This window comes from Amborella trichopoda, chromosome 5, assembly GCF_054954075.1.
Source record: "Amborella trichopoda isolate Santa Cruz 75 chromosome 5, AtrichopodaSantaCruz75HAP2 v2.0, whole genome shotgun sequence".
Lineage (NCBI taxonomy): Eukaryota > Viridiplantae > Streptophyta > Magnoliopsida > Amborellales > Amborellaceae > Amborella > Amborella trichopoda.
In genome coordinates, this window is record NC_142340.1 from 810,912 (window position 1) to 836,762 (window position 25,851).

Here is a 25,851-nt window from a genome sequence, read left to right on the forward strand (position 1 = left end):
TCATAGTAATTTTTGGAGGAAGTTTGATTATTCTATTTATTCTCTAAATTAAAAATATGTGAGTTACTGATGAAAATAATATAAATCTTGTGGTAAGTTTTAAACCGACCACATGGCATCATAACTTTGATTCACTTTTATTTTCAAACATACACGTGACTATATGCTGATAATAGGGGAAATGTGCCATGGTCTAGAGGATCATAAAGCAACTACGGTCCAAGTGTCATCACTGTCCAAATTAACAATGGAGGGAACTAAGGACCATCACTTGGGTCACTTCATCTTCTCACTACTAATGAGTCCATTCTCTATCCATGTCAATACTTTGGATTTGGACCATTGTTTCAAAACCCGGGCAGATCTTCACGCACAAATCCATGCCGTATTATTAGATCGGCAATTTAGATTGAGCCTGAATCAGTGATACAGAAAATATTAAAAAATAAATAAAACAAAATAAAAATCAAAACAAAAGTTTATAGGGTGGGGATTTCGGGAGAACGTAAAAGAATATTAAATAAACTTAAAAAGAAAGAAAAAAACATATAAGGGGGAATTCTAGAGGGGAAGTGGGCCAGGACCATACCATCCCAAAACCCACAAACTGGGTTTTAAAACATCCCTTTGTACACTGATGAAACTAATGACCCTATGTATGGTCATGCAGATCATGATCCGCATGAGAATAATACAGGACTATCATCGTCTCGACCATTTGATCATGAATTTGAATTGAAAAAAACAACAGAGGAGCAAGGTCTTAGAATAGTCCAGCTTCTATTTGTTTTTAAGGAACTTTCTGCAAACTATTCATTTCAACTTTTCAAAAAAACACTATCCTCGAAATCTAGAGCTCTAAATTCATGGATTTGGGCAAAATTTTATTTGCATTTCAGATGTGTTTCAGGTCATGAACCCTTGCAACCTATGGCGGCCAACCATTGAAAGTCCGAAAATTTCAAATTTCAGGCATATCTTCAATCCATGCCTTGGCCATGTCATTAGGTGCCTGCTTGGGGCTAAGGCCCTTTAGCGCTCAGTGGGCTGTCTTATAAGGGGAAAAGTTTTTGGTGAATCCACTAGCTAATGAGTCTGCTGTCGTTTTTAAGGGTTTTGAGACTTGAAACACATCCTAAATTACTGCAAATTCATTTCTACTTCAGATTCATGAATTTGGAACTCCAAAGAAAGTTTAGATCAGATGGTCTTTGAAGAATTGAAACGAATGGTCCAAAAAATAGGGACAAGATGATCACTCTTAGGCCCAACATTCATACTTTTTCGTATTCATGATAGTGGCGGTCGAGATGGTAGACCACAAATCATGCTCCAATTCATTCACAATTAACTGACAATTCAAATCACAAAAATACTGATTGACAAGAATAATCACCAAGCCATGATTAATTTGACCATTAAATGACAGTTTCAATCATTCAGAAGTGCTCAATTACACAACCAACAATCAATCAGAACACAAGTAATGCAGAACTGCACAGATACAACTTCAAACAACAGCTGTGAGCAGTGGCTTCTTCAATACATGGGCCTCAAGGTTTCCGAGCACTAAGTCTGCCATCTCCTTGCGAGTCTCCCAAGTAGCACTACCAACATGAGGCACAAGCACCACATTGTCGAGCCCAAAGAGCTCCATTGGGACCTCAGGCTCATGCTCAAACACATCAATCCCAGCCCCACCTAGTCGACCATCAAGCAGTGCAGTTACCATCTCAGGCTCATCCACAAGTGCTCCTCGACCAATATTTACAAGGACACCCTGCGGTCCTAAGGCTTCTATTACTTGCAGGCTTATTATGTGGTGTGTCTCTTCAGTCAAAGGGCATGCGACCACAAGTATGTCACTATTGGTGGCAAGTTCGGTCACGTTTGAGTAATACTTGTAGTTTCTGAAGTCGGGTTTTTCCGATCTTGAGTAGTAGGTGATAGGGCAACCGAATGCTTCAGCCCTTCTGGCGATGGCTAGCCCAATCCGGCCTAACCCTATTATTCCGACAGTTTTGCCGCTAAACTGTAAGGGATATCAAACAGAATACATGAGATTCTTTCTCTTTTTTGGAAATGTGATGAGATATATTTCTTTTTTGATGGGTAAATGATAAGACAATGGTTGGGCAGGTCACAGTTTATTTGGTTGTTTTATTTATGGACTGCTAAGTATCAATATAACATGATTTTGTATTCATGGACTGTTGCTATGTTTGTGTTTGGTCGTTAGGGGACATATATCAAAGATATAGTCAGAAAAACCCAAGCCTGGTAATGAAAAAAGGATTGAAAAAAAGTGGAACGTTTGAAGTAGTCTTCATAGTGGCTACATGAGATCAAAAGAAATGAAAATCGTCATTGTAGCACATGAAATCAGAAGGCCAAAGGAAACTTAAGTAAAATGGCCATCTTAAAAAATGTCAGGAACCAATTTGAACTCCACCTTTTATTTTATGTTTGTGGTAAGTCACATTTCTAAGAATTCCACCTCGATGATTTCACAACAATCAAGTTCGTATGGGATCATGGTCTGTTGAATCCCAGAATGTGGGAGGGAGCTAGAGATAAGAATCACAAGATGAAAAGAGAGCAAGAGAATTCCTCTAATGTGCTGAACGGAAGCACATAAATCCATCTAAAAGAGATCAAGAGAATTCCTCTAATGTTATGAACAGGGTATTTTGGCCATCGCAGTTAGAAAAGTATAGATACTTTATAGAGAAAAATAGAGAAGCAGCAGTAATGGAGCTTTGCATCTCTCAACACTTTCACACAAAATTAGAGCAGTATATCGAGGTCTAATTGCTCCTAGTAAAAGGTCTATGGCAAACAGAACTAGTTAGTGACTAGTAAAGCAATTCATGAATTCAAATAAAAAATAAATAAAAGAGAGAGAACGAAAAATAAAGAAGATATATATATATATATATATATATATATATATATATATTATTTACTTTTGATACAAGGAGGTCACAATGGGTGGTGGAGGATATGCCATTATTGAGTGATGATCCTACGAGTCCCTCATGCTATAGCAGAGCACCCTCTCTCTCTCTCTCTCTCTCTCTCTCTCTCTCTCAAAAGCTAAGTCTCCATACAACAATGCTCTCTCTCCTTCCAAAGCAAAGTCTCTGCAAAGAAAGCTCTCTCTCTCTCTCTCTCTCTCTCTCTCTCAAGCTAAGTCTCCATACAACAATGCTCTCTCCCTCCAAAGTAAAGTCTCTGCCAAACAAAGCTCTCTCTCTCTCTCTCTCCAAAGCAGAGACTTTTCGAAACAAATCTCTCTCAAACCTAAATTAAGATCTTTTCTATTTCTGAATATCTCCGCATAATAGCTCTCTTTCCCTGCCCCGCTTTCCTTTCAACCTCTCTGCATCTCTACTTGAGCCTGAAACCCCTTCCCTTCTGTTCCTCAGCTCAAATCCCTCCCTCTCTATCAATGCCGAAAGGATCAGTTTCTTTATGGGAACCACCACCCCCTCCACCTCCACAACCTCCCCACTCAAGTAGCACCACCCTTGGCTCTATACAGACGCTGGACGTGATGCTGGCTGTTATTAGTCATCCTGGCTGGGATATTCGCTGGGGTCTGCGAGGGGCACCATTTTGCAGGAAACTATGTTTCTGCTAAAAGTCCCTACCACTCGCTCCAACGAAAACCCCATTTCTCCCTACAAAGAAGTAATTTTCTTGGTCTGATTAGAAATGCCACCCCTCTCTAGCAAGAAGCCCATATATTTCTTTGAAGCAAATCCCCCTCCCTCCAAGCCTAGTAAGGTAACCATTCTTTCTCCTCTGTCTCAAGTCTCAACCAAACTGTTCTCTCTCTAGAAATCATAACAAAACTAACCGAAAATCACCAGCACAAAGAGGAAAGCCAACCTTCTTCCTCCAGGAGCCCGTCTTTCTCCCTCTAAGGAGGAGACTTTTTTATCTTCTAACTGCCAGATGTCCATCAATGTCCAAACCGTTGGGGGGGGGGAAACGCTAACCGGTTAAACAGGTAACTCTACCTGTATCTCGAGGAACCACAAGATCTGACAGTAAGTAGGTGGGTCTTATAGAGCCATCGGTGTGTTAGAGATGCACAAGATCATTTCCCATCATTATCTGGACATAAGTCTAAAATAAATTTTCTCGAACGTTGTGACACACTTTTCACATATTGGATTTCACATCCAATAGCCCAAGTGATTGTGACTTCCTTGTACCAAAAATAAATGATGTTGTACTATACAATCCCATATCCATGTATATATATATATATATATATATATATATATATATATATATATATATATATATATATATATATATATATATATATATATATATATATAAGGATCCTGTGAGCCCACGGGCTGACAGTCAACGGCCCAAATTGAATCTAAGCCGATCTGATGGTGACAGCTTCATTTCACATTTGAATTTTCATTTTTTTTCTACCAATCAAAATAACTTGAAATTTTAAGCGTTCATTCTTCCCATCAAGGCGAACCTAATAAAAATATGAAAAAAATAATTTGAAAAATATAAATTGACCAAATTACCTCCGAAAAGTTTCAAGGGTATTTTGGTAAATTTATATGTCACGATTTTTTTTATATATTTTTATTAGATTCTCCTATTTTTGAAAAATAGACGCTCAAAAAAATGAAAATTCGAATACGAAATGAGGTCGTGACCATTTCAGTGGGCTCAGATTGAATCAGGGCCGTTGGCTGACTGATTCCAAAATGCAGCTATTTTCTGATATTCCACCCATATTTTTGGGACTATCAAAGTTTTTCATAGTTCTTTCGCTTAATATCTATTGTTAAAATTTGATTTCTGGTTTCTTTCTGTTATAAATGTTCCAAGTTTCATCAATATATATATATATATATATATATATATATATATATATAGAGAGAGAGAGAGAGAGAGAGAGAGAGAGAGAGCATAGAGCTGCATTTTGGAATCTAGAGCATATATGCTTCCAACCACAAGGATTAAAGAAGGGCAATGCCCTTCTTTGGGGGAAAGGACAACCACTTCTCTCTTGCATGAAGCATTGGAGCTATTCTAGTCACTTTAACTGGAGGTAGAATCAATAAATGAGCAAGACTGCCATGTGGCAAGAATTGTGAAAGGAAGGTTCATAGCAAATGGAAAACGGATAATCTAATATCAGACAGTGTTTAAATAAGGGGATACTCGAGGAACGCACACCAGGGTCCTCTAATTAGGATGCAAGATAAGGTGCCGTTCTATAAAAATCCATCATCGAAAGGGCAGTAATAAAGGTAATAGAGCCCAGAGGATAATTGGCTAAAATGTTATACTAGCTAAAACTAATGTCAAAAGGAAAAAAATCCGATTTGATGTAGAAAGAAAATTCAAAGAGACAGGAAATTTCATGTACTATATTTTTGTTCTTACATAAATTCCTCAAGCATGGATACCGATGTCTAATGTAAGCATAATATGGTGTTTCTTCTCCTAAATGGACATTTCTGTCCGTAATGCACCTGCTTTGTCATTGATGAATTTTTTGGAACTAGATTCATGGACCCTCGCTTTGTCTGAAATGTAGGACTACATATACCACTTTCCTTGCATAACTGTGCAACTTGTACCAATAGCTAATTCCTTTGAATAGCCTATCCTATGCATACATAGTTGTGCCTTGGGAAAGCCAACATAAATCCAAAAAAAAAAAAAAAAGATATTGTGGATAGGGAAATTCCTAATCATCTGACACTACACATTATTAAGTAATGCTCATGTTTTTACAAGTACAATATATATACATTATTCCCAAGCGAAAGCAACTAACACCGAGAAACTTTACCTCCTGAAATGGGCTCCAACAAATAAAAAAAATACCAAATTATAAATCGCGACTTATAACATCATTCCCATACTTGAAAGTAGGAAAAATACACAGCGTTCTCTATGGCCAGCAGCATGCATAGAGGATGACATCTCTCCATAAAGAGCTCAATGCATGAGAAATTTTTCGTAGATATCAAACAGGTTTGAGGTCCAAAATATATCAGAGATAATTCAGTGTCCTGCAATTTAAATGTTTGTTGCTGAGAGAGTTACTATGGAACCAGGGAGTAAAGTACATGCCCTCCTAACCTCTCTCAAACATGGAGGAGCGGACTCTAGGCTAGACCGAATTAGGTGCCACTGAGAATCTTAACTGGTGCAGGAAAGCGAAAAGCTTATCTGCCACATGCCAATGAACACTAAATTTTTGCCATAACTTCCTCTTTGGGGATGGTTTAGAATATGCATAGGTGCTAGATCATGCACAAAAATAGTCATGACAAAAACATTTTGAAGGTGAGCGTCTAATTTCATGCCAAAAAGAGGAAGGCACCTACAGAACACCAATTTAGGTGTGTTTTATCAAGCTTCCAAGCAAGGTATGGACAAACAACGGCCTGGGAGTAGCATCCATGTACTTGAATGACCATTATTTTGTTAAGGGAAAAGTTTAAATATGGTTGCAACCTTAAAATGTAGAATCACATATGCACCTCAAAAATCTATCGGAAATGTTGTTTTAATGTTGAAAAAACCCTCTAATCGATAATGTCGACATCGAGATGTATGAATGTGAAAAAAAAAAAGTACCACATTATCTAGACCGTCTATTTTCTAGATTTTCATATTTTTATAGATCTACTTGATTTTAACCATTTTTGGAATTTAAAATTTTCTAATTAGGTATGAAAATAGATTTTAAGATAATACTAAGAATTTTTTACAACAAAATTACATGTTATGATAAAATTTTAAGGTGCCCCTTAATTGGATTGTTTAAGGTTGCAACCTTATAGAAACCGCACCCTTTTTTTAATTATGCCACAACCAGTTATACCATACTCAAATCTGCTGACTTGGCATTGAAATGCAGTCAAATGTGGTTCAGCAAATCATGCAGATTTGGCAAATCTGTGTTTTGAAGGTTGTTTTGCTTCAGCCAGGTGGCCGAAGCCAAAAGAAGTAAAGTGAAGTAAAAAACATTGTCAAAATGACTGTAAGACACTTTTCAAGCAGCCACTGCCCTATGCACATAAGGAGGTGGCAAAATGATGCAGTATTTGCACACAGAAAAATTAAAGACTAAGAGAATAAACTTCAAATTGAAGAGCCTCCCAACTTTATTCGATATCACTAAAGGTTCAATGGCTTGGAGCAAAAGCTTCATAAGTTCACATAAACAAAAGAAAGAGATAAAGCCCACTTTCCGTCTCCTAATGAATTTCCCAAAAAGAACAGCCTGCATCATTTAAAAAAGCTAAAGAAAGGTAATATACAAGGTGCATTATTTCAACAAAAAGGAGATGACAGTCCTTTGTCACACCTTACATGGATTCTTCTATTTTGGCACCATACTTGTGTCAGACACATCGACATGCACACCAAAAAAAAATATTTTTAGATTCTTCTTCTTTCCTGACCAGCGATTGCATTCATTGATTTAGACTTTGATCTTCTTTTTTGTTTTGAGTAGATATATTTTATCATCATCATCAGGGCCTTTTCTCATCTAATCGGGATCGGCTACACTAATCATGGTCTGCCATTCTACTCTATCAAGGGCCATACCTTCAAAAAAGCTACAAGTCTCCATATTTTTTTCACTACTTCCAACCATGTCCTTTTGGGCCTACCTTTTACCCTTTTGAGCATTCCACTTAAGCTAACTCGCACCTCTTAATATATGTTGTATTGGGTCTGTGCTGCACATGGCCAACCCACCTAAATCTACTTCTTCTCGTCCTGTCGTATATTGGAGCAACACCTAAGTTCTCCCGAATGTATACATCTTGAATTCTATCCCTTCTTGTCTTGCCACTCATCCATCTCAACATCTCCATCTCAGCTACACATATTTTATGGTAAGTTGTTTTTTGACCGCCCAACATTCCACCCCATAAAGCAAAGATGATCTCAAAGTTATCCTATAGAACTTGCCCTTCAGCTTCATTGGTAGCACGATCACATAAAACTCCAATTGCACACCTCCACTTCAACGACCTAGCTCTAATTCTATGTACAACATCTTCCTCAATCTCTCTATTTTCTTGGATTATCGACCCTATATATAAAAAATGTGCTCTTTTTTGTATTTCTTGCCCGTCACTCTTAAGTACTTCCTCGTCTCTATTCCTATTATTACTAAATATACATTCCATTTGGTATAACATGTCGCTTATGGATAATGCCTTAGCACAAGCACATAACATAGATTCAGTATTCATATTCAAGTTTTGCCAATATTTTAAGTCGGTTGCCTTCCTAACACAATCTATCTCTTTACCTGGGCTTGGGACAGGTTAAGCGAAAGTTAAAGATCCTCCTTTACCCGGGCTTGGGACGGGTTAAGCGGACACATTTGAACTTTGAAAAATATACGAATTCAATATGGGAATAAGTGAGTTTCTCAGCTAGGGGTGGCAACGGGTCAGGTCCGACTAGACCCAGACACAGACTCGAATAGTATTTGGGTCCAAAATTTGGACCCGTTGGGTCCCGGGTCTGGTCGGATCCATTGCCACCTTACGACTATGAGCTTCTTTTTGTTTGCCCTTTTTTTGCCATCATATGTCCTATGACTATGAACCTTTTTGCCAATAATAGTGTAAAATTTGCCAATATTGTGACAAATATGAACACCTAGCAGCTAATGCGCGTATAAAGACACATGACTACGGATACAGGTCGGGTCCGGCTGGACCCGGACCCAGACCTAAATAGTATTCGGGTCCAAAATTTGGACCCATACCCGAACCCGAGATCGGGTATACCCATTGAGTCCGCGTCTAGTCGGGTACATTGTCACTATTCTCAGCTACTCATCATGAAATAAAATAAGTGCTATATAACTCGGCTCAGCTAAGGAGATCGTACCCTAACCGGACTGAGTTACTCGGGCAAGTTTGAATGAACTTGCCTGAGTCAACATCAAGTCATCCGATGAGCCAAAAAAGCATAGAAGAATAAGTAAAAATTGTAAAAAAAATAAAACAACAGAAAAGTCCAAGAAAATCATATAAAATAAAAAAGATGGCATCGTTGGCCTAAAAGAGAATAAGAAAAAGGGGTATGTGTAGGCCTGATCAGTACTTAAAAACCCGGCGAATTCCGACCTAGGTCGCCAATCCAAATGTGGAATCGGTTGGGACCGAACTGGTTACAAAATGGTACAGGTCCCAACCTCATTCCCCCCTAAAACCCCTCTTCATTTGTTTTTTCTTTTTCTTTAAGCTTATGTCATGCTCTTTATGGTCCCCCCCACCCCATAAACTCTATTTTAATTTTTATTTCATTTCATTTCGCTTTTTAAATTTTTGGATCATTGACATAGACGTTTCGAGAATGATATGGATCAGTGATCCAGCCGATCCGGTTCAGAATTGGGGGTGAACGATCCATCCCACTGATCCCTTTTTCTGAACATTGGGCTCACTTTTTCAATAGGTTGGGGAGTGACGTGGCTGAGTTGCAGCCATAGTGAAGAGGTCAAAAGGTGGCAGGTGGCTAGAAGGGCACATTCATGGTGGAAAGGCCAAACAGGGCCCAGGTGACAATTAAAGAGATACCTGGGGGCATATAATTGAAGATCCTGGGCTTCAGTAGGGTCTAAAGCAGGGCTTGTGTGTCATAAGGGCCATGTGATGGGGATTGGGGAATGTGCCACATTTATGCCTGTGGATGAGTATATAAATTGTACACTCTTTTATAACCCACCTGAGATAGGCAGGGTTTCCGTCTCAGCAAGCTGCTCGGCCCAACTAACTCGGGCAAGTCCGTGCACACTCACCCAACATGGCAAACATGAATAGAACGTTAGAAGATAATGTTAGACTTTATTATTCTTTACAATATAACCTTGTGCACCAAATCATGTTCTTTATGAAATGGGGAATCCGTCCACGTCTGACACAGAAGTATTTGTGCCCATGCAACACAGGAAGGTCCTATTGGCACCCTTATATTTATTTTTATGTTTTCCTCCTAGGCATCGCCACCCATTAAATCTTACAAAATCAACCCCATAATCTCTCTCCAAAAATGAAACAAATCGTGGTTTGTACCTCTCCCCATGAGTGACACATCATTATTTAGGTGCGATCATCACCCCTTGCTTTATTTTTTTTGCTCTATTATTATTATTCCCCCCCTCTCTCTGACCTATCACATAAATTCCTAAAGTGCAAGTAGTCTATGACCAGTTTATCACATTTCATTCTTTCGCTAGATGCATAACAAATTCAACCATTAGAATGAAAATCATGTTTCGTTTGAAATCATAAAGTGCTACTATACATCCATTATACATACAATGCGAATACCCTGCAAAAAATAATGTGTGCACATAAAATCACTATAATCATCACTATCATCATCCGAGCCTTATCCCAACTATCTGGGATTAGCTACACAAATCATGTTCCGTCATCCATTCTATCAAGAGTCATACCCTCAGTCAAACCATAAGTTACCATATCTCTTTTCACTACTGCCATCTATGTCCTTTTGGACCTTCCTCTAGCCTTTTTAGATCCTTCCACTTGAATTAAATCACCCCTCCTAACCAGTGTTGTTCTAGGTTAACATTGCACATGACCACTCACCTAAGTCTACTTACCCTCATCTTCTCGCCAATTGGAGTAACCCCGAAGTTCCCTCAGATGTCTTCATTATGAATTCTATCTTTTTTAGTCTTGGCACTCATCCATCTCAACATCCTCATCTTAGCCACACTCATTCCATGGATATGTTATTTCTTGACCACCAACATTATGTCTCATAAGGCATGACTGGTCTTATGGCCATCCAATAAAATTTCCCCATAAGCTTCATTGGTATGTGACGATCTCAAAAGATACCAGAAGCACATCTCCACTTCGTCTACTTAGTTCTAATTATGTGTGTGTGTGTGTGTGTGTGTGTGTGTGTACGTATTCTATATTTATTAAGCCACAAATAAAACTAGGGACACATGGCATTCAACAAGAGTTAGACCCTTTGGAGAGAGAGATATTTGGGTATGAAACCTATCAAGAGAGGGCCTACAAAGTGGGAGTTTAGAGTAACCTAGTTCCTTGTCTAATTCAAAGTAACCTAATTCCTTATCCAATTCAACCCTTATCTATTCCAATAAGAAATACCTTCATCAGTAAATTTAAGAGAAAATGATAACTAATTGGAAAAAAAGGAAATTTTATCAAAATACACCTCACTTTTCAAGTATTTAACATTTTATCCTTTTTCTGCTTCCAATGAGAAACTAACATTTTATCCTTTTTCTACTATTCCAACTAGAAATCATGTGCATTTTGATGGGCGTTATGATATTAAATCAAAACATATCAATAAAATGCTAAATAGCAAATATCTAAGAGTATTTTGAATATTTCCCCCAGAAAACAAAAAACTTTCCCTTTGATAGATACTTTTTCTTTATCCAAAATTAAGAGTAAATACTTTGGATGTATCATACACATAAAGAGATACTCCCTCCTGTTTTAGGATTATTTACATCATGAAACCTAATCACACTACATCCCCAAATTTTTAGGCTTTTATCTTTTTGGGAAAAAAAGTATACATTTTATCACCCTGAGTTGTCACAATAATAGATCATGCATCATATGTGCCTCTCGCTACTATATCTATAATGAAGATGAAAAAAATTCTATCAAATACTGCACTAAAACTTGGTCCTTGCCTTTCCTTGATTAAAAAAAACTTTGAAAATTAGTCATGTGTCATTCATGGCTTGATTGGATGGCACATAAATCCAAAACAAGAGGTCAAGGGCAACACAAGTCAACTTAGACTATGACTTTGTGGGATTCCCATGCCAAGTCCGGTCTTTATTCTTTTTTACAGAGTGGGGGTATTTCCGGACAATAGGAGCATTTTAGCCGACCCCAAATAGGTGGGAAAAGGCTTTTGATGTTGAGGAGGAGCATTTTACATGCTCAATCCATACATGGTGCATTCTATTGAAACCCCTATGTCCCCAAGCACTCATACACACACAGACACTTATTGCACATGAAATCCAAAATCGGGGTTCATTGTCTTGGCTTATTAGTTGGAACATAAAGACCACAACAATAGTGTCCAAGGTTTGAGAACCAAATTTCCCATGCAAAAAAAAAAACAAATTTCCCATGCAAAAAAAAAAAACTAACTCACTGATTTATTAAAAGTAAATTAAGAGACATTGAGGCAGATCATACAGCTTATTTTATTTAGTGCTCCATCTGAACCACAAGATCCCAATTGTGTAGATCTAAGCAATTGCACAATAACCTTCACAATTGAAGGATCAATATATCTTCTTAATCTGCCAAGCTCAGTCATGATAAATATAAATTAAAATCATTATTAACCAATCAACAAGTATGCCAGCAAGTAATGCAGGATTTAGTGATGATCAGTCAACAATCCCAATCTTTTAAACCAATTATACACATAACCAACTATCAACGAAGACCATTTACTAAGAAATAAGTCCATCTATTCCACTATAAGTCCATCTATTCCACTGTCCATCTACGTGCAGAAGGAAACATTATGGTCCACTCTGCCTTTCATGGATGTGGGCCTTCCTATTCCCTGCTTACTAAGAAAATGCTGCAAAAATGCTCATAACTCTGAAAAGATCCTGCTTTCACTTGCTTCAAGATAACTCCATTCTTTAATAGAGTTGTTTGGCAGTCCAAACAGGGCTCAAGAACCCTCCAGAGTAACTCTATGCATGCATTCAGACAACAGGGGTGAGCAAGGGCTTCTTCAGTAGTTGGGCCTCCAGGTTGGCAACCACTAAGTCCGCCATGGCCTTGCAAGTCTCCCAAGTATCACTACCCACGTGAGGCACAAGCACCACATTGTCAAGCCCAAACAGCTAGGTTGGGACCTCTGGCTCACACTCAAACACATTAAGCCCAGCCCCACCAAGCCAGCCATCAAGCAGTGCACTCACCAACGGCAGGCTCATCCATGAGTGGGCCCCGCCCAATGTTCACAAGCACACCCTTTTGTCCTAAGGCTCCTATAACTTCTCGGTTTATTATATGGAGTGTTTCTTTGGTTAGAGGGCACGAGACCACAAGTATGTCACTATTTGTGGCAAGCTCAGTCATATTGGAGTAATATTTGTAGGTTACATCAGGTTTTTCCGATCTCGAGTGATAAATGATAGGGCGCCCAACTGCTTCAGCTCTTTTGCCGATGGCTAGCCCAATGCGACCTAGCCCTCTATACCAACAGTTTTGCCACTAAACTGTGAGGGATATCAAGGAAGCACATCAGAACTAGTTCTTTTTTGATAAGTTAGAAAACAAACAATAAGAAAGGGGTTCAGCACCTAAAGGTTAACTGGTTTGTTTTGTTTGTTGATCGATTGATAAATATCATGATGGAATGACTGTTTCTTATCAGAAATTGTTGCTATGCGTGTTCTTCGCGACTAGGAAGACAAGAGCAAAGTGGAAAGTGCACCAACCCAAAATCGACTCCATCTTAAATGCAACGCCTCTCTGTTTGAGACCCATATCTCTCTTGGAGATCCTCTTTCAAATGGCTCCAAGGGGGCAACCCATAAAAATATAGTTCATCCCTTTTATGCCCTTATATAGACTATAGAGGTCATTCTGGTTTATTTCTTACTCCCCGAGAAGCCCCTTTGTCTTTTGTGCAGAATACCCCCAAAATTTGTAGCTATAACCAAACCTACTATATCTAGAAGAGAAGTTGATGGACATAGGATAAATTTCTGAGAAAACTAGTTTCGTAACAAAACATAGAGGAGAGGAAAACTACTTCTACACTTTAAAAAAGGGTTACGCTCATGAAATTAAAAAATAAAGTTTATCTAACGAGTGCGGTTAGTATAGAGCCTAGGCTCTCAACAATCAAATTAAAGCCCACCTTCAAGTAGGGTCGATAAATATTATTTCAATACTGGAAATCTTTGTGATAGCCTTAAAATATATTTTCATCTTTAATTATAAAATTTAGAGCTTTATGAAAATCTCGAAAATTGACAGTTCAAAAATATGTCACAAGATGCACTATTTCCAAAACTTGAAATCCATTTTTTTCTCATGTCCAAGCATCGTGATATTGAGATGATCAATTTGAGTATATTTGGACATCAAAACAACCTCTTCTAGTAAAAATTTTGAGGTGGGCTCTAATTTGATTGTTTAGAGCTTGGGCTCTAAATAAAGTTTTTCCTTATCTAAAAGGCAAGTTGATGGAAATAAGAGCATATTTTCAGTAAAATTAGTTTCTTGGAAACAATTGCAGAAGAGAATATAAATAAGTAAATTCTTCTATACAATATTCTATGACTTGATTCATGAATCCCATGACTGCATTACTTCAATCTAGTCCAAATCTCCTAATTAAACTGTTAAAGTATTATTATTGTTGTTGTCGTCGTCGTTGTTGTTGGTGTTGTTGTTATTATTACTATTACTGTTAGTCTGCTACTTTTACTTTTATTGTTATTATTGTTACTATTACTATTACTATTACTATTACTATTACTATCACTATTACTATTACTATTACTATTACTATTACTATTACCATTACTATCACCATTACTATCACTATTACTATAATCATAATCATAATCAGGATCAGCATCAGCATCAATAAAATAAGCTAGAAAGAAAATAAAACAAAAACTATCCAAAACCAGTCATGCGCATCCATTCCAATTCTCAAACAAATAAATCAGTAAAAATAACAGAGGAAAAATATGGAAATCAAAGAGGTCGAAGTAGAGATACTAACCCTGGTGGTCAATTTATAATTCCCAAAAGTAATCCATTTCCCCTCTCTCACATGTCGATCAGCCATATGAAGCTGCCTTATTGTACAAATAATCAACCCGATCGTTAAATCAGCAACACAATCAGTCAAAACATCCGGTGTATTTGTAACCCTGATCCCCTTCTCCTTGCACATCTCCAAATCAATGGCATCAAGGCCCACTGAACAAGTAGCAACAATCTCCAAATTTGGCAAAGCATCGATAAATTCTGCTTTGGCGCCAACTGCAGAGTCCCCTACAATTGCTTGTATTGAAGCAGCGTTTTCAGAGAGGAATTTGGCCTGGTTTGGAGCTTCCCAGAGCTTGAAAATCTTGAATCGACGAGATATCTCTTCTTGAAGGTAGGGCATCATGGGCTGGGTCATCAACACACCGAAGCTTTCCATTTTTTGCAGGTTTTCTAGGTCCTCAAAGTCTTCGCACTTGAAAGCGAGCCAGATCTTACAATTTTAGAAAAAAAATTCTAGGTTTTCTCATTAAATAGAGAGTTTTGATATAGAATTAGAGAGTGTATGTTGGAGAGAGAGAGAGAGAGAGAGAGAGGATTTTTATGTTCTTTCCTTTTAGAGAGAGAGAGAGAGCGGTCTGTGGCCGGTGTTTTTTGCAAACGTTCGCATGGAAAAGTCAGGTATAGAGTTAAGAAAATATTAAATTAAACTGTAAAAATCATTAAATTAAACGTTTCAGTTTTGCCCAGAGATTTCATGCTCCAATGGGTGCATATTGTCCATTTATTCCCTCTTGCAAAAGCCGTAACTATAGGACCCCAAATCTTGTTATCTACGTACTTAAAAATAATAAAAAAAAAAAAAGTAATGTTTCAAGATTGAATAGAGACCATCTAAACTTTGAGGCTGAGATCTCAATGTTAAAAATTTTAAAATACATATTTTTCCTTGGGAAAATAGTTGTTATTAGGCCGAGTCCTGTTTTGGCGAAAAAAATGGATGGGTAGCTGTAGGTTCCATTTAGACTCGGACAATTCGGGGTCGAACTACTGATTTTCAAACATTGGGTGCACTTCTTTAGATTTTTCACGACTTTTGCATCTTTGATGTATAGGATCTTATGAGAAATTTGCAATTCTTTGGTGAGGTGTTTGAATTTGATATTGTTAATTGATGTGTTTGATTTATTGCACTTATTGTTGGAATTTTGGTCTATTATGATTACTTTCTCTATCTGCTCTTATTTCCACTTTTTCTAGCATTTTGGAATGGTGATGGTTCTCTCTCTTGTCTTATATCTATGTGTTTTGAGCTTTCAGAATGCTTTAGTACTGACTTGTGATTGTGAGTTGATCATGGAGTCCCTTTTGGATTGAATTTTTTGTGAAAATTATACTGGCTTCTGAGAAGTCAAAAAGATTTATATTTTAAGTATAATGCACATTTACTCCCTATATCACTAGGAATATTTTAGGACCCCTAAATTTTGGGATGCAACCCATGTAACTGCCTCAACCCAACCAAAAATAAGGGAGGGTACCATTTACATTTGGTACATAGAGGTCACAATTACTTATAGGAGAACTTTTATATAAAGTTTCAACCTTATACTGTTGAAGTAAAGTGCACATCAAAAATCCTATAGTGGAGAGCGCTCCGGCATAGGAGAACCCTCCAACTTATCATCTCGACCTTGAGATAAATGGACATGAAGAAAAAAAAAAGAATTTCATGTCCAAAACATAGTGCATCTTATATCTAGATCGTCTATTTTCAAGATTTTCAAGTATTTATTAATCTGCTCGATATGTACTGTTTTTCAAATTTTAAATTTTATAACTGAGAATAAAAAGATATTTTGAAGTCATCAAAGGTTTTTAACATCGCAAAGATATCTCTAAGTAAATTTTATAGGTGTGCCTTACCTATGCAACATGAGGCAACCTTATAAAAACCTCACCCTTACTTATAACCATATCATGTGAAATGTGATAGCTTGGGTGTGTTACAATGTTCGACAAATATTCTTTTGAAATTTGAGCTTAGTTAATTAAATAAATGCAACAACCCAATTTCACGTCCAATAGTCAAGATTAATTGTGATTACTTTGTACCAAAGATAAATGATCTTCTTGTCTACTTTTTCCAAAAATAAATATTTTATTGTTGAACAAAGGCCATTCATACATTAGATGGTAATATCTAAACATTGAATAATTAAATTTCTTTAAAAAATCATATAATAATGAAAGAGGATCCTAAAATATGAGATAAAAAAATCCTCCTAAGTAGTTCATTTGCATGAGGGGGTTATTGTGCAAAATCTTGCCACCTTTCATAGTTTTCAGATGGGCGCAGACCCAGAGCGGCCTGGCCCGATCTTGGCCTATTAACAACCCGTAGACTAAATTAAAAATATAAAATCCATGACATAACTGCACCTAACAAAATTACAGTATGGTCCCATGTAAGCAAGAAATAAAGAATCTGACACAGTAAGTTGACTTTTATTTAATTTTATTGTGTGGGTTAGGTTGGATCCAATCCGAATAACCAAAATGTTGAAACCCAACTTTATTTGCTTGTTTTGTCAAGGATTCCCCACAAAAGAGAATAAAAACAAATACCAATATTCATTTAGAAAATGTATGTTTGGCATAATGTCGTGGTCACCAAAGCCCTTGTTATTTAAGCTCTTCTCTCTCTCTCTCTCTCTAAGCTCAAATTATTTATTATTTACGTTTGGAAAATTGATTCACCCAAAATAAATTTAGAAAATTGATAGAAAAATCCTATTTATATTTTGAAATTAAAAAATAGTCTCGTACATTTTTATATTATACCCTCATATCCCAATTTTCGAGAGCATAAAACATGTTTTAATTTTAGGTGTATTTTATATAACGGTTGCAACTTTATTTGTAGAAGTAAAATTGCAATATTTTACTTCGTCAACATTAGTTGGATAGTGTAGATTTAATACTAGACAATATAAAAAAATAACACATTTTTTTTTACGACAATATCCAATATGCACCATCCATATTTGTTGCAATCTTGCAAATCTAAGTGTGGTTCTAAACAGTGCTTTAAAACTTTGCGATTTTTATATTGTCAATCTAGTCGATCTGGACCAAGATTAGGGGGTGGAGGATCCACCCCAAAGATTCGTTTTTTTTTTTAAACACTAGTTGCATTGCAATCTTATATGAACTCTTTTGTTTAATTTCATCCCTTTTCCGTACATTATATGAAGCTCAATCTTGGTATTCGCCTATACTTGTCACCATCACACACTTACAAAAGGTATTAGAAATATAATTCAAATATAATAAATGACCAAAATAAACCTTGTAATATTTAGAGGTATTTTGTTAATTTTATTTCTTAAATTATATTCGAAATATTTTTTGTAGATAGATAGTGAGAACTATCAACAAAACTCAGTCCAATAGACAATATATATATATACTATATCTTCTTAAAAATGGGACTTAAGTATTGACCATCTTGACATATCCAAATATTCTAAAATAAGACTTAAAAATGAAGCTCTAAACAAACAAATTTGAGCCTCCCTAAAAAATTTCACTAGAAGAGATTATTTTGATGTCCAAATATCCTCGAATTGATCATCTTGACATCAATATGCATGGACACGAGAAAAAAATGGATTTCAAGTTTTGGAAATAATGCATTTTGTAAGGTATTTTTTGACAGTCAATTTTCAAGTTTTCATAGATCTGTCGATCTACACTATTTTTGAAGCTTTAAACTTTATAAATAAAAATAAAAATATATTTTAAAGCTTTCACAAAGATTTTCAATATTAAAACCATATTTATCGACTTTATTTGAAGGTAGGGTCTAATTTTATTGTTTAGAGCCTAGGATCTATACAAACGGCACCCATATAATATATCAAACTATTTTTAACTTCTAAAAATAAATATGACCTTTCTGTGAATTTCCCCTTGAATCTCTCTCTCACATACACAACCAAGCTTCGGGAATTACCGGTTGGGCTCTAGTTTATTTTAATGGTCTACTATACAAATTCTCTTACAGTTTCTTCAATCAACCCATTAAATACATGCTTCTCCACCTCTCTGATAACCTCTTCTCCCCCAAAAAAACCACACTCCCAACCCAAATCCCACACACCATTAACATCAATCCTTCTGCAACTGATATCTCTCTCCAACATAACATCAATACTCTCTCTACTGAAAAACCGATAACTGGTTTCGACATACGTCATCAAATTTTCCATGTCTTCTCCCAATTCTCCAACTAAATCGACAAAACTCTTAGTTTTTGGGCTCCTGAAGCTCTGTTTCAGCAATGGGTAGGCAGTGAGGGCTTCTCTCTGGCTTTTTCGGGTGGCCAATTCATGGACACAGTCCATAATTGGCTTAATTCTCTCATCATCTTCGAGACTGGTTTTAGAGAGAGAAAGAGGTGGCAGTGTGGTGCTGAGATTGAAGAGCTCTTGTGCCAATGTATGGAACGATGGGCTGTTCAAAAGAAGTTTTTGCAAGTCTTTGTGACTCTTCTCGGGCCTCCATATTTCATGTTCCGGATCGTTAGAGCTCTTTGGTGAAATTGGAGAGCTTTTCTGATGTTGGGTTCGATCGATTGGAGCTTCAAAGCATGCAAATTGATCTTCTTCAAGGTGCTCTGTAACCATCTTTGTATTGTTAGACCCCATAAAGAATACGGTGAAAATAAATTTATAAAATTAAAAAACAGGGCTAACTCCGAGAGAGGAGAGAGAGAGAGATAGAGAGAGAGAGAGAGAGAGAGAGAGAGGCTTAGGACTAGAAAGTTTAACCTCTGAGATGAATTACAGGCTCTTCTTCAATGGTTTGTATTTGGGATTGGAGAACTGAGTCTGGGCTTGTAGAAATGGCAATACAGTGTTTCTCGAGCATGAAGCTCGAACCCTTCTCATCATTCTCATAATTCAAATCCTCAGCCTGAAAATTTGAAAGAAATTCATGGACTATCAATGACAGAATGTACACAATCTATACTCACATTGATAGCTAGCCAGCAAGGTAGAGAGAGAAAGAGGGTGTGGCATAGGCTACCTAGATCACCAACTTTAGAGATAGAATCAAGTGGTGAAAGTTGAACTTACTGTTTTGTGAGTGACATTGGGATCTTGTGCTGGTTTTGTTGGCTTCTTCTTGTAGCCCTTAATCTTCCTACCAGAAACAACTGTTCTAACTTGTTTCTCTCTCATCAAGTTATCATTATCCTTCTTCACCTGATTCAAGGTCTTTGATGGTTTTCTTGTCATTGATTCCCCCTGAAATCTTGAGACCCCAACTGATTTTAGAGAGATAATGTCACTTTTAACTTTCATTTCCTTCTGAGGCTTAGCACCCTTCTCTGCAATTTTAGCGCTCTCTCTCTTCTCATGCTTCTGATCTTTTGAATCTGATTTCTTTGCAGTACTTGCTGGTTTTTTTTTATTTCTCTTGACGTCCAATTCCCCTGGCTTATTTTGCTTATTTTCAGGGACTGAAACTCCAAATTCTTTTGATAATTTTGGTTTTGAGCCATCCTCTTCCTCTGATGAAGAAAAATGTAGAGGTTTCATGATCACAATAGGTGGGGTATCGAAATTCTCAAAATCGGCTTTCGGTTCTTTGTGAAAACCATGATCAATGGCTTCTAACTGGAGTTCATCTTGGGTACTCTTTAAAATCCCTTTAGAGTGCATAGAATCAATAATTTCCTTTAGTTTCGACCTATCCGGTCCATTAGACCACCAGTTTCTCTCTCTGTCTGGCTTCGTCGAAACCGCGGCTGCCAGATATTTCTCTCTCTGGTCACTCAGAGTCGAGTAGCTTCTCCCTCTATCATGGCTCGTTTCTACTATTGTCTCTCTATGTCTCTCTCCCCGGTCATCAAGAAAAGGGTAGTTTCTCTCACTATCCGGCTTCATTTGAACTGCATTAACTGAATTTTTTCCTCTCTGATCACTTGAAGCCATGAACTCTCTCTCGGTATCCTGCTTCATCGTAACAGTAACCCCAGAATGTTTCTTTCTCTGATCACTTTGAGAAGCCATGAACTCTCTCTCGGTATCCTGCTTCATCGTAACAGTAACCCCAGAATGTTTCTTTCTCTGATCACTTTGAGAAGCCATGAACTCTCTCTCGGCATCCTGCTTCATCGTAACAGTAACCCCAGAATGTTTCTTTCTCTGATCACTTTGAGAAATTAAGCTTCTCTCACTAGCTGGTTTCATTCGAACTGCGGATACCGGATGATTCTCTTTCCTATCACATTGAGCTAAGATTTCAGAAATTCTCTCACTAACAAATTCTTGGGATTTTCTCCTTGCACTGATATTTGGGGATGCTTTTTCAACTGGCAATTCTTCAAGACCCATGAGCTTTGCAATAACATTTGGAGCTTTGTGCCTTTTGGGCTTCGAATTTGCAAGAACAGAAAGGGGAGCTTTAGTACCATAATCAAGAATCGTTTTCTCACTCTTCCCCTTCACAGAACTCGCAAAATTTCGACTGGGATTTCCTGAGGAAAACTCTGAAACAGGGTTGAGCTTTTGCTGGTTCAGAAATGGAGATTTCCCTTTTGATTGCGTCTGAGGAAGCAAGTTTTGCCTGTAAAGACTCTCCCTGATCATCTCTTTAAGATCCTCGGCGCCATTCCTCAAAGACCCATCAACCGAAAGCCTCGGTTTATCAAATTCTCTTTCATGGATGCTTCTCTGGTCTCTCCCCAAAAGGCCTTCTTCTATCTCCTCCTCACCTTCTCTCTCTAACCCCTCTCTCTTCTTTTCCTTCTTTTGCGAATGAACCTTGTATCTCGAAGCTTTTTGCAGTTTCCCTAACATGATCAGCGAATCCTCGAGGTCTAAAGTGCCTCGTGACAATTCCCTAGCTATCTCTCTTGATCTTGAATCGATATTGGGGCGATTAGACCATGAGTGAATCATCTGGTTCAATTTTTGTGCTCCTTTCGAGATTTGCAGAAGCTGGAAGGAAGTTGGGCTCCGAGCTTCGTAGTTTCCAGTCATGTTCGAGGAAGACCTTACCGCAATTTTTTTTGGGTGGTCTTGCTTGACCCTTTTTTCTTCCATGGAGATCAAAGAAGGACCTTTTTTTTCTTGCCAGCTTCTAGAGAGAGAATTGGAGCTTCTCTGTGTCGCATGTGGAGCACCTGTTGTGGAAGGTTCATCCAGGACAAGAGGTCTCTGTTTCATTATCAGAATGGAATGGTCAGCCATATAAACAATTGGGTTTGTTCCTTGTGTGTGTGTGAGAGAGAGAGAGAGGGAGTGATACGGTCACAGCTTACAAAAGTTGAAAATTTGTGTGTGTTTGTGTGTGTGTGTGTGTGTGAGAGAGAGAGAAGTAGGGTCACAGCTTACAAAAGTTAAAAAATTGTGTGTGAGAGAGAGAGTGGTAGGTTCATAGCTTACAATAGTTTAAAATTTGTGTGTGTGAGAGAGAGCATGGTAAGGTCATGATTCATAGCTTAAAAAATTGAGAGAGAGACAGATAGAGTCCATGACAGGGTCATAGCTTACAAAGAGAGAGAGAGAGAGAGGCCACTGACATGGTCAAAACATAAAAAAATCCAGCTCCATAAAAACCAAATAAACTTCTCAGTTTAAAAATCTAAACTTGAATAAAGAAAATATACATCTCAGTTTCATGGAAATTTACTCACAGTTTTGTAGAAGGCATCTTGCTCAAACGATCTTCTCCCTGATCTCAAAACATATTCATATGGGTCTGATCACAAAGCAATAAAATAAAACAAAAATCAACAAATAGCTCCTTCTCCATTGTATAACACAAAGGCTGACAAAAACAGGAATTGCAATCGTTTCTCTGACTTAGTATAAAAGAGAAGAGAAGAGAGAGAGAGATTCGTATTGCAAAGCAATAAAATAAAACAAAAAAAATAAATAGTTCCTTCTACATTATATAACAGAAGGCTGAAAAAAAAAAAGTGCAATCTTTTCTTGGACTGTAGTATAAAATAAGAGAGAGAGAGAAAGAAAGAGAGAGAGAGAGAGAGAGAGAGAGAAGTGATCTCAGTTTTCTGAATTTGCAGGAAATTGAACGAGCCTGAGTTCTTGGCCATCGAGAGAAGTTGGTTCCTCAGATGAAAATCATGGAGTGTCTTCTGTTTAAGATGAGTTTCAGCCATGACCAACCAGTCTTAGATTCTCTGCAAAATTCCATTAAAAATTTAAAACAGAAAAGACGCACCTGCATATGTGTTAGATGTCATGCATGCGCTTGGGCTCAGTTACCCACCAAGAGAGAGAAAGAGAGAGAGAGATGCAATTATGCAAATATATTTGCAAATCAGAAATGGGTCTCGTAATATTGGGAAAAAAACCAGAGAGAGAGACAGAGAGATGCAGATATATTTAAATATCAGAAATGGGTCCAATAAAATTGGAAGAGAAAGAGAGATGCAAATATACTTGAAAATCTGAGGTGGGTCCAATTAAGTTGGAAAAAAAAGAAGAAAAAATACAGATGAGAGAAAGAGACGAGAGAGATACTTGTGAGCATATGTCAAAATCCATTAAAATGCAAACAGAAAGCAGTTAGCTGGAGAAGGCACCAACAGTTTTTAATGTTCTGAATTTCTGTCATTAAACAGTTGCAGAGAGAGAGGTTTTCATGGCTGATTATGGTACACTCCAAGCTCATGTGCTAAAAAACTCTGACCTCACTTTTAGAAAGAAACCGTTGTCCACAGTTATGTCTGCAAAATTAGGTGCCATACTTTTTTCTCGAAATCTACTTCTCTCTATCTTCATTTAATTCAAATTTCCTAAAACTATAAACTCTTTACCATTAATTGAAAGTAATTAAAATCGAGTGTTTCCAAACTCTATCTAAAACATATTTATTTTTATCTACCTTCATTTAATTGAAAATTGCTACCAGTATAAACTCTTTATTATCATTAAAAGTTAACTCAATTTGCGTTTCTTTTTTTCTTTTTTATTGTTAATAATATTTATTTCTTTTTTTCTTTTTATTGTTAATAATATTTATTGTTAACATTCTAAAAAAAATATTTTTATTTCTCTCCACCTTCATCTGTTAATTTAGATTTACTAGAACAATAAACTCTTTAGTATTCATAGAGTCATTCGGTGTGAGTTATTTGTTAATAATATGTATACCTCTTTATATTCACTCTATTTAAATTTCCTAAAACATGAAACTCTTTACTATGCATTCAAAGTTATTAAAATTGGCTTTATGATTTTTTATTGTTAATAATTTCTAATCTTTTATGGTTAGAAGCTGGTTAATTATATGAGTGAAACGTTTGAAATTAGCCTTGTCTTTCTAATCAAAGAGGGTTTTCCCATTACCAAAAACATTGTTAATTTAAAAGTAAAATCATCATTGAATAAGTATATATGAGTGATTTTTCAAATTTTGTCCTATCAATATTTTCAATGTTTTGTGATTTTCAGCATAAATGGAGACATTTATGAAGCCTACTGAGAAAAATACATTCCATCTCAAAAACATTCGAGGGCATTTTCTTTTTATGGTAGAGTTTCATTGTCTGGATATGTGTATGTGGCCTATCAAAATAAATAAAGGTTGTGGTTTGTATAAGGCAGAGGCCCGAAACAATCAAAGCAGGGGCGCTTCTTCAAATGGTGCCGAAATATGTTGTTTTAGTATTAGAAATCTTATGATCACCTGAAATTTTATTTTCATCTCTAATTATAAAATTAAACTTAAAAAATAGTGTAGATCGAACAGATCTATAAATACTTGAAAATTTTGAAAATTGACTGTCTAGATAATACATTACAAGATGTACCATTTTCATGACTTAAAATCTATTTTATCTCACGTCCATACATCTTGAAGTCGAGATGGTCGAATTGAGTGTTTTTCATCATCGAAATAACCATTTCTAATGAATTTTTGAGGTGTGCCGTAATTTGATTGTTTAGGGCCTCACCCTTATACAAAAATATACATAACACTAGTGATCAACTATTCAACGTTGTTATTATTTAAATATACATAAGTGATCAACTATTCAATATTATTTTTATTTAAATTCAAAATTCATTAAAATATGTGTAACACTATAACTTTGAGTTAGAATAATTGAAAAAGGGTAATTTGTTAAATTGTTGAGAAGTTAGGTGTATTTTGATAAATTTATCATAAATAAATAAATGAATAAGTTCAATAGTAAAAGAAAGAGGCAAAGTTCACAACTAACAATAGAAAATCCCTGAAAATCTATAGGTAGTCGAATAAAATAATGTAAATAAAGAATAAAAAAAAATGAAATCAACACTATGTAAAAAAATAAAAGGAGAAGTCTCTCATATGAGATAGAAATAGAGACTAATTTATAGAGATATAATCATCATTAGAAACATAAGTTTGTGAATTTTATGGTTGCAATAAAGTTTAATAGACCGACAGGCCAATTCAGCCAAGGTCTGGGTCTGGACTTTCCTGGGTTGGGTGACTCGACCCAGTATATTTATAAATCTTATTATTATTACCAATACCATAAAGTATATGTAATGTACATCTATAATATTATACAATGTATATCATTTATGATTTTATATTTTGAATTAGACCCAAACCAACCTGATTTGTTCAATCCGTGTCTGATTGACTTGGACCCAACCAGGTTTAGGTGCACCCAGGACTCTGTCGATTGAAGTTCATGTCAGGATCAACCTGGACCAGACCCAACCAATTTACGAGCCTAGTTTTGTGACATTTTGGAGAAATCAACTAGCACGCCTCCAGGAATTGTGCTTGGGCTTAAGTGGTTAACAGTTGGCATCAAACAACACTACATCTCAAGTTCGATTCGTGCCACTAAACCACCAAAAAAAACTAAGCATGCCGTAGACTATGATTTTATGGAAAATAATGTATTTTCCTAACTTATAATAATGCAACCATTAAAAGAAAAGTTATATGACAAAATTAAAAGAGGCACCATGTGATTTGTGTAAAT

General features: G+C 36.6%; 2 protein-coding genes and 1 pseudogene across 4 annotated transcripts; all 3 read right to left on the bottom strand.

Annotated features, from left to right (window-relative positions):
* Window positions 1-1,379: 1,379 nt before the first annotated feature.
* Window positions 1,380-17,443, bottom strand: LOC18426611 (hydroxyphenylpyruvate reductase). The gene is made up of 2 exons (XM_006833254.4): window positions 14,836-17,443; window positions 1,380-2,032 (listed from the first exon to the last, which is right to left on the bottom strand). The coding sequence occupies exons 1-2, from the start codon at window positions 15,259-15,261 to the stop codon at window positions 1,511-1,513; spliced, it is 948 nt and encodes a 315-aa protein (XP_006833317.1). The 5' UTR covers window positions 15,262-17,443; the 3' UTR covers window positions 1,380-1,510.
* On the bottom strand, window positions 12,663-14,640 carry LOC148781889 (hydroxyphenylpyruvate reductase pseudogene; annotated as a pseudogene).
* Window positions 17,444-18,828: 1,385 nt separating the features above from the next.
* Window positions 18,829-23,182, bottom strand: LOC18426613 (uncharacterized). 3 transcript variants are annotated; one of them, XM_020662598.2, is made up of 6 exons: window positions 23,082-23,182; window positions 22,938-22,995; window positions 22,534-22,598; window positions 19,967-22,054; window positions 19,658-19,802; window positions 18,829-19,503 (listed from the first exon to the last, which is right to left on the bottom strand). In XM_020662598.2, exons 1-6 carry the CDS (start codon window positions 23,085-23,087, stop codon window positions 18,872-18,874), a joined length of 2,994 nt encoding a protein of 997 aa, XP_020518257.1. In that variant the 5' UTR covers window positions 23,088-23,182; the 3' UTR covers window positions 18,829-18,871. The 3 variants fall into 3 exon arrangements, with proteins under 3 accessions (XP_020518257.1, XP_020518258.1, XP_006833319.3); XM_020662599.2 differs by lacking the exon at window positions 22,938-22,995 and having other exon boundaries at window positions 23,082-23,158; XM_006833256.4 differs by having other exon boundaries at window positions 22,938-23,113.
* Between the last annotated feature and the right edge of the window lie 2,669 nt (window positions 23,183-25,851).

Bases quoted from the DNA above. Each gene is read 5' to 3' on its own strand.
- LOC18426611 (XM_006833254.4), bottom strand. From the start codon at position 15,261: ATGGAAAGCTTCGGTGTGTTGATGACCCAGCCCATGATGCCCTACCTT. The intron at 2,033-14,835 runs GTTAGTATCTCT...TATCCCTTACAG, and splicing joins ATTATAAATTGACCACCAGG to TTTAGCGGCAAAACTGTCGG.
- LOC18426613 (XM_006833256.4), bottom strand. From the start codon at position 23,019: ATGGCTGAAACTCATCTTAAACAGAAGACACTCCATGATTTTCATCTG. The intron at 19,803-19,966 runs GTAAGTTCAACT...TCAAATTTTCAG, and splicing joins CCAATGTCACTCACAAAACA to GCTGAGGATTTGAATTATGA. The intron at 19,504-19,657 runs GTTAAACTTTCT...AGATGGTTACAG, and splicing joins GCCTGTAATTCATCTCAGAG to AGCACCTTGAAGAAGATCAA.